Genomic DNA, 9,341 nt, shown 5'->3' with positions numbered 1-9,341 from the left:
TTGATGTCATTTCTGAAAGTTTTAAGTAAAATTAAGCTTTTATTATATTTATATTGCATAATATATAACCAAGATTTAACATTTTCTTAAAATGATTTAACAAACATTTGTGAGTATGTTGATCAGACAGGAGCTTTACACAGATCCAAAAAGTGGGTTGTTTTCTGATCAGTTTAGAAAAAGTCTAATCTTTTTATCTGACGTTAATTTGTAAAAAAAAAAAAAAAAAAAAAGAAAGAAAGAAAATCATGTGAAGCAGATGTTAGGAGGCGGCGGTCTTTCGATATATGACATTGTTTACTCCTTTCTATGGTTGAAAGTAACTTTGGTCCAGCTACATTCCAATGTTGCAACATCAAACACAGTTTGCCTTCATTTTCTGATTACTTCCTGCCAGAAAAACTTCACTGCATTATACATCTTTACAACTGCTGGTCTCTAAATTCGGAGCCCCCGAAGGCAGCGAAAAATAACTGTTGGTTGATTTTAAGGAGAGCGTGGCGGCCCTGGAAACAATCAGGGGCTCAAAGTGATGTGTTTTATTAAGATATTTGGTCGTATGTCTGTATTTTTGTCTGTCTACTTTCACTAAACATTTTCACGGTTGTCTTTATAGGACTCGTACGTCGTTCTCTTCCAGCTGCAGATAAAGCACTTCAAATGCTGCTGCAGGTAGCGCATAATCAGCATCTGAAAGTAAGATGAAAAAAGCCAATTTTTCCTTCTCTTTCCTGCTATTGTGCAGTGATCTGAGTGAATGCTGGCCGATTAGTGCCAAATGACCCGCCATTGTTAGTGGTTCAGTGTAACTCTAAGTAGTATTTGTCACGGGGGAGTCATTCAATCTGCAGAAGTTAACCTTGAGTGGTGGTTCCTTTACTTTCATTCCTTTACCTCTTACCCCTGCTCCATTGTCAGCGTACGGAAGTGAATTAGATGTGCTGGACCCTCCCGTGTGAAACATATTCCCCCTGGCTCATGTAGTGTTCACACAGGTTGGTAGCGCTGCACCACATCAAACTGAAAAAAATGTTGGGAGCGAGAACAACAGCTGAGGAAAAAGAAGTATTTGGTTTGTTTCCGTCACTGATTAGAATCTGAAAACGCGGAAGAGAAAGATAAGAAGTTCCTGCCGTCCCTTGAGCGAGCAAATTCCCAGGCTTGTCAGAGACAAGTAGCGGGGAAGGTGAGTAATATGTGAAGACTGTCAGGCCTGAGGCAGGGAAGATGACACCCTGAGAGACATGCCTGTCTACAGTCCCATGGTGAAAAGCCAGAGAGAGAGAGAGAGAGAGAGTGTGTTTATGGAAGTATTGCAGAAATTATTGTTCTTCATCTAAAACCATTTTCATCATCATCTTTCCTATCGTGTTGCTGTTATCTCCTTGTCTTAAGTTCAATCAGTCGGCGACCTTTGACCTCTGTCCAACATGTCCACATGCAGCAGGCTCTGACCGGCTTTAATCCTCGTTTTGAAGCTTAAAGCAATAGTTTGACATTTTGAGAAATTTCCCTTTCTTGCCAGGCGTTCAATGAGCAGATTGATTTAGCTCTTCTTGCAAGCCCCGTCCTGTCTGCCTGTGATTGGTTGGCTTCATTGGCAACATTCACTATGTTTCACTCAAACTGTTAGCTCACACGGTCACATGCTGCTATTCCGACATGCCGCTATTTAGACAGTGACCTCTAAATGTCGGAATAGCGGCATTAAAGTTATTTTTCAAGCGTCCCACTATTTCGACATTGGTTTTTGTCATTGTCGGAGACATGTCGGAATAGCGGCATGTCTTAATAGAGACATGTCGGAATAACGGGCGGACCCCACTCACACAGTAGCTCTGGTTATTCCCGTTTTCCTTGCGGTTCTGATTCAGTGGTTTATAAGCTGTAGTTTCCTGGGTAAACACAACAACCCCTTTAGCCACAGGGGTCGGTGTGTTTACTGGGGATACTACGGCTCACGTAACGCTGTATGAGCTCCACCGCTGGCTGTTGGTTTTACAAACTAATGACGAAAAAGGCACAGGCACAATCTATTAACACCAGACAGCCAATGTTAGGAAATAACATGCTAGCTAGCTAATTCTTATCTCTTTTGTGGTCTATTTAAACAGTTAATTCAATACCTCTCGTTGCCCAGTGGACTACCAGGGCCACGAACGTCTCTTTTCTTGCCTTGTCTCGTCAAAATGCTTAATAAATGTAATTAGCAAGGAAAACTAATATAAGGAACATTAAATACAAAATGTGAATATGTTGAATTGCTGTTGCTGCAAAAATACAGACAACAAATAGGTTCAAAACTGGGGTTTATTACATAAAAATCTTACTGCTTACAAGCGTCAATTTACAACAAAAGTTGTCTGCATGACACTTTTCAATTCCAAATTCCAATTTCAAAACCCTGAAACTGGAACATAACTTTGGTTAACACCAAAATCATCATTGTGCGAAAACTCGCAGCATGGTGTGACTCTCAAACCCAAAAATCTGAAATCAGTTATGAGAACAGTTGGAAACCTGAAAGCCCACAGAGAAACACTGGAAGTTAAAGCAGTTTTCCACTGAAGCGAAGAGCTAGAATAATTTCCAGAAGACACACAATGGCTTTAGAGGACGGATCATGCACCATCCGCCCTTTTCTGTCCTCCACTCCCCTTTTCCCTCCCTAAAGTCATGGAATCTCCCTAAATTCCCATCTGAGCACGACAGCTGTTCATTGTCTCATTTATAAAACAAAGACTCGTGCTTAAAATTGCTACAGCAGCACAATGCACACAGACAGTTGCCAGTGACTTAGCGTGTCGGTGGAAGGGTGGTTCCCTGATAGGAAACAAGTGTATGTGAATGTGGGAGTGTAGAAACTGAGACAAAGCACACAGGTTAATATTTACATAACACAAGCCTCCATTTCTATCCAGTTAATCAGGCACTGATCTATAAATACTGTTTAAGACGGTTAGACTGAGGTTAGAATTAGAAGTACGTACAGGAATGCAGTTATGAATATTATCATCAGGGTTAGTATTGATCGGTGTTATGAAAGGATGTGTTCAATGACCTCCAAATATTATATACACAGGGGTTATGTGCAGAATAAAATAAAAATATACATCGGGTGAAAAGTATCTGACATGTAGACGAACGACTCATGATTTGAGTGTGTCAATTTGGTCTCAATGTGTCAGCTCAAGACCAAAGAAGGGCCATGTTGTTCCCAGTCCACTAGAGGGGGTTGTTGCATTGATTATTGGTGCTGCTGGACCCAATGACCCATAAACGCTCTCCCCAGTAAAGCACGTCTGATCTGGGAAAATGATTGAAAGACAGTGCAGATGTGGCTCAGCTATAATGTTTGAGTCCCCATCTACTTCAGTTGTTTAGGAGAATGCTGCAATGTTGTTTTGCTGTGAAGCTCCAGAAAAGTTTTGTGGACTATGAAACTTAACCTCTGACTTTCCATCCACATAATAACAGAATTTTTCATTTTTGGGTCTTTTCCTCAAAGATATTTGGTGTTTTTTTTTCTTCTCCTTTATATTTCAGTCATTTTTTGTACAAACTTTGTAATTTTGTACTAACTGTTGTAAATGTTGCAGCTGAAACTCAAATACAGATGCAGATGAGTTAAGCAATGAACAACATGCCCTGTCCCACGCATTCCTTTAATCATCATTTTTATGCATGACGAGCATTTGCTTCTTATGACCCACTGCAGCTGAATGCTACCCTGTGTTGCCATCATATCGAGCAACAACAACAACAACAACAACAAGGTATAAAAAAAAGGCATCCTGCGAAACATGAATGTCACATATGAGGCAGATCGAGCAAAAGCAGGTCCAATTTAAACATGAAAAGTACAAGTTACGACATAATGTTTGACACATTTGATGTTGAATATCACTGCATCTGGAAATATACTTTGTTTTTGCAAATAAAGAAAACAATGTGTTTAATGAGAACGACTTCTTGGTTTTTTATTGACACCCTTCATTTGTTTTTTCCTAAATCACAACAATGGGCAGAGCAGAGACATAAAGGGGACTCTGCATCCCACATGAAATGTTTAAAAGACATTAAAATGAAATTTAAAAGTAAAATTATATAATCCGAAGCCCTTGCAGAGTACCAGTTTAAATACATACATCTCAGAAGCGAGTGTTGCCCCTCAGATGTCCTCCATGTCGCTGTGAAAACAACAACGTGGTTCTGTACATGTAGACATCCGACAAAAACTTAAATAGCCAACTAATTTTGACAACTTCAGTGATTCATTTATGCTCCACAGGTACCACTTTTCAGGCATTTAAATCACAAAACATTGTTAAGATACACAGAATATCAAACACAATGTGAAAAACTAATGGAATGAAACTTAAGGAAGTAGTGCAATAAGATTGTCAAGTGCCAGCGTCATGCGTCAGGGAAGACGTCACCTTCTTGTGTTGCACGGGGCACAAGATGGGAGATTACTACATTTATGTGAGCTGTGAAACATACGAAGTGTCCAAAAGAAATGTAATGAATTCCCCATTTATAAAAGTAATCAAAGGATATTCTTATATATTATTTCTTTCTTCCTACAACGAGAGTCTACAGCCGTGCTTGCAGCTCCTTCGGGCTGTACTTAGGCACAGCGGTGCTTTTGCGCTAAATGCTAACATCTGCATGCTAACATGCAACACGGAAAATACTGATGCTAAGCAGATAATGTTTCCTTATGTTCACCATCGTAGTTAGGCGTGTTAGCTTGCAAACATTTGCTAATTAGCACAGCTGGGGCAGATGGGAATGTTACTAGTTCTGCAGGTATTTGGTCACATTACTAATCAGTAATTTTCCTGATTATGGTGCTGGATGAAAAGTAAAAGGGATCACCACAGCTATTACAGATGAATCTGAGGTGACCGTGAACACGTGTTTGCCAAATCTGATGACAATCCATCAAGTAGTTGTTAAGATATTCAACCAAAACCCCAAACAGGTGGTTCTGGAGGGAGAAGTCATCAGGAGTTATCCTCTGGGCGACATGACCGTCTGTACAAGATTTCATGGTAATCCATCCAGACAGACGTTGAGATATTAGCGTTAGGCTGACAAACACACTGACATTGGCATCCACCATTAGCATGAACACTGAAACAGTGAACACTGCTGGAATTTCCAGGGTTGCACTTGTTTTTGTGTTCTTTCACCGCTGGTTATACAATGATTTCTGTGTGAGGCGTCATGATAAAATGTTCTGGGTTAAACTGTGCCACCACTAACATGAACCTATGATCGGGGGTGTCTAATTTACGATTATCCGACTTTTATTTTAAAAGTATAAAATCGATTGCGATCCTTGTGACATACGCTGCTCATGTGTTGGCGGCGCGGATGAATCGGTGCACTGATGTGGTTTTCTCCCAGAGGGAAGCAGCTGATTAGTTTATCCATTAATGGAGAGCTTGTGGCTGTGAAGCGCTTATGTGGATCTATGAAGTATTTTTGTTGGCTGGTAACAGTGTTTGCCCTTCTGCTGTTCAGACCTTAAGAATCCTCTAATTATCATGTAAACTTTATATGCACCGAGGTGGTGTTGTGTGTATCTGCAGGTACACGAGGGGCCCTGAGCTTAGATCTTATATTCTTATACAAAGAGCAGATGTACAAGCCCTTAGCGAGTCTGTGATTCATAAAGCAAGGGCAGTGAAACACACACATGCACGCACCCGTACGACCAAACACAATTTCACCCCCTTGCACGCGCACTCCTACAAGTTGTTCTTGAGCCAGTTGACGTAGCCCCTGATCGCCCTCTTCCCCATTTCAAACTCGAAGGGCCAGGCTATGAAGCTGAAAGCCCCGTGGAAGCCATCCTCGTAGTGGTCGCTGGTAACTGTGACACCTGCGTCCTGTAAGCGCCGTGCGTACATCAGGCCGTCATCCCTCAGCACGTCGTTTTCGCACGTTAGGATATACGCCCGAGGGCTTTTAGCCAAAACCTCTGCTCCTGCTAAAAGTGGCGATGCCCTCACGTCCAGCAGCCCCGGCACCTCCTTCGCTAACCCCTGCGCACCTTTTTCCCCAATCACAGGCTTATAGCTCTTCTTGTATTTCGGGGCCAGGAGGACGCTCCAGTCTAGCCGCGCCCTCAGCTCTGGGGTGATGTCGGAGCTGTGGTTGTTTGCAATCAGCTGGGGCTGCAGGGAGAGGTCAGCGCCGAGGTACTGCAGCCAGAAGCGGACCATGAGGGGCCGGTAGAGGACGGGGATGTATTGGTTCTGCAAGTAGGAGGGCGTGTTGAAGTCCAGAGCCTGGAGCACCGGGTAGATCAACGCCTGGACGCTGAATTTCACACTCATGGTGTCATCTAATGCAATCTGGGAAAATATAAAAGGAACATAAGAAAATACATTACGACACACGTTCATAAAGGAGATGGCTTCTGTACGTACCTCCTGAGCGACCGCAGCAGCCAGGTTTCCTCCGGCACTGTCACCGGCCACAGCCACACGCTCAGGGTCGATTGCGTAGCTGGCCAGGACCTCTGGGGACAGGAAGTGCTTGGCAGTAGCGAGGCAGTCTAAGTAGGGCACTGGGAAGTGCACCTCTGGATACAGACGATACCTGCACAGATATCGGTTACAAATGATAATTTACCTGAGGACTAGGAAGCTTTGGGGCTCATGATTGTAAGAAGATCAGAGATGTTGCATGATAATGTTGAAACGGATTAGTGGCGCAGGAGGAGAAGCACTTACTCAACAGAGACCACAACAGTGTTGAGTTCATCCGACACCATCCGGTTGATTGAATCATATGACCCCTTTTCTGAGGAAGTAAGAGAAAGATGAAGGAAAAGTTAAACCTAACGCAACTTTTAACGGTCTCAGTTTAATATCCATGCCTCCCTACTCACTGGCACTGCCGAGGGCCCAGCCTCCTCCGTGGTAATACATCACCCCCCTCCTCAGATGACCCTCCCCTCCAGCCGGGGGCTCGTACACGGTGACCGGGATGCCGGCAAAAGTGGTGTCGCTGACTTTCACCCCGGGCATGACGCCTCCGCCCGACTCAGAACTGAGCGCCACCTTCATCATGTCCTCGAAGCCGTCCGTGCACGACCTGATCGACTTGATGTAGTGGTCAAAGCCAAGCCACGCCTTCAAAGAGGCCTGAAGACAGAGAAGGGAGGGGGGAGATATTAAAACTTCACCTGGAGAATGTTTTCTCAGGACAAAGGTGAGAGATTAAAGGCGTATTTAGAAAAAGGAGTGGAGAGAACAGGAGACAGACAAAGTGACACATCAGTCGGATACAGTGCAGGAGGACAGAGGTGACTGAGTGAGACAGTTATGTCTCAATTCTCCGACAAGTCATGAACACAGTGTGTCTGCCCTTCTCTCCACAAACATCTCAGACTGTCGCAAGTGTTCAACCAAGGTCAGCAAACGCAGCTGCTTGGCACAGTCGTGGCCAGTTACTCAATCACAGAGTCAGAACTAACTGTTGTATAATTATTTATTTTTTTAACAGTTTTTGTTTCAGTGTTTTTCCACCTATATTTATTTTGTATGCTGCATGTTCTTGTGCTGCTTTTTTCAACAATAAAGTTGTATTTGAGTGTAAAATATACATATATATATAAAGTATATAGTGAGTCAAAACATCTTTGCTATATTTATAATACATGTAAACATGATGTTGTGCAAGATGCTGCAGAAAAGAGAAAAAGTGCAATTTTAGCTTCCTCTTCTTGAAACTAGAGGCTGTTGGCACTATTGTGTTATATTACAACACTTTTATATCATTAATAGACCAATCTGCTATCAGGATTTAAATTAATCTTATCTAAATTGATTTATTCCCCTTCGTATCTGGAAAAGAAAGGCTCAGTTAAATATGAGGTGACATGTACAAACACTATCTGCTTCTGAACATTAGCCTGCAGCCGGTGTGGCAATAGCTGATCTCATTTCTCTTCACCTACAGTGCCATTTCACAAAAAGTAGAACAAGGGTGAAGGTTAAGAGTTGATTGTCCTCAGCACAGGCCCAGAATAACCCCCCCGATGCAACAGATTATCCACCGGACAGACAGCGTGACAGTTTCCGAATCAAACTGTTAAAGCTCTTTCACGAAGTTTGTACATTTCTCGCAGGCTGTTACTAACGAGCCCGAGTGGGTACAAGCATGAATAGGCGCTCTATGACCATGACAGCACATGATGTCGAGGGTGTGATGAGCCTCAGATCTTTGCCTTTCGGCTCTGCATGTCATTTTATAAAAAATACTCAACTTTAAAGGAGCACTATGAGAAGTATCAGAATTTTTATATTTACAATATTAATGAGGTAATAATACAAACTCAGAAGTATTGATTTCTTTCATAACTGCATAAACAAGCTGTTCTCAGAGGAAAACGCTGTCTGAAGCTAGGAAGGTGGCAGGGTCCGCCACATATAAGTGCACCTTTAAATAGACTCATGTAGGTAGGGGTCAAAGTACATGTCTGCATGGGCTAGGTGTGTTACTGTGTTGTAGGTGAAGAGGCGTGTCTTGTACCAATGCCACTTCAGTAGCTGATCATGCACTACATGCAGCTAAACCATTTATATTATTATTATCACTTACTGCTATCAGCAACACTTGTTTTGATTGAGCTGAAAGGGTAAAGCTTTTGTGCAGGTTACATCACAATCCCAGCTGAAGTTGCACACCTTCTCCCTCACAGCACATGTACCAGAATATATCCTCAAATAATAATAATAATTAAAAATAATAATAAAACATCTCCTCTCTCACCAGGTGCATCGTTGTCCGGAACACAGCATCCAGCATCATCAACTTCCACGGCTCCTGGATGGAGTCAGGCAGCGGGATGTAAACATAATAAGCCACCGCCACCGTCAGTGACACTGTGACAACAGCCGGCAGCAGCCTCATCTTGTCTCTTCAGAGGACGACCTGTCAGACAGACAGACAGACAGACAGCGGACAGACAGCAGGACCCGGACTGACTCTGCGGGAGGCGGCTGACACTCTCTGGTTTGTCACTGGAGGGACTGTGACAGCAAATCAGGCTCCAGAGTTACAATTAAGCGCTGACTGAAACACTTCCGCTGAGAAACTTCAAAATAAAACCTTAAATAATAATAATTATAATATCAAACTTAGTAATACAATATTAAATACTGGCAGTAATGGTAGTAAAATGTTTTTGGATGCCAGGCCAGTCCAACCTACATAAATATATAAACAAAAAACATCTAGGGGGGATGCCCAAAGTCTGCTACTTGGACAATAAATCAATAAACAAATGTCTCTTCTGGGTACAATAAACAAATGTGCTC

The 9,341-nt window shown here is 42.7% G+C and overlaps 1 protein-coding gene across 1 annotated transcript; it reads right to left on the bottom strand.

Annotated features, from left to right (window-relative positions):
• Positions 1 to 3,966: 3,966 nt before the first annotated feature.
• Positions 3,967 to 9,078, bottom strand: LOC311274043 (neutral cholesterol ester hydrolase 1-like). The gene is made up of 5 exons (XM_084381459.1): positions 8,794 to 9,078; positions 6,908 to 7,163; positions 6,750 to 6,819; positions 6,444 to 6,615; positions 3,967 to 6,368 (listed from the first exon to the last, which is right to left on the bottom strand). The coding sequence occupies exons 1-5, from the start codon at positions 8,932 to 8,934 to the stop codon at positions 5,760 to 5,762; spliced, it is 1,248 nt and encodes a 415-aa protein (XP_084237585.1). The 5' UTR covers positions 8,935 to 9,078; the 3' UTR covers positions 3,967 to 5,759.
• Between the last annotated feature and the right edge of the window lie 263 nt (positions 9,079 to 9,341).

Source organism: Pagrus pagrus, assembly GCF_965226575.1.
Source record: "Pagrus pagrus genome assembly, chromosome: 18".
Taxonomy (NCBI): domain Eukaryota; kingdom Metazoa; phylum Chordata; class Actinopteri; order Spariformes; family Sparidae; genus Pagrus; species Pagrus pagrus.
The sequence above is the reverse complement of the archived record's forward strand: the minus strand, read 5'-3'. Positions and strand labels throughout refer to the sequence as shown.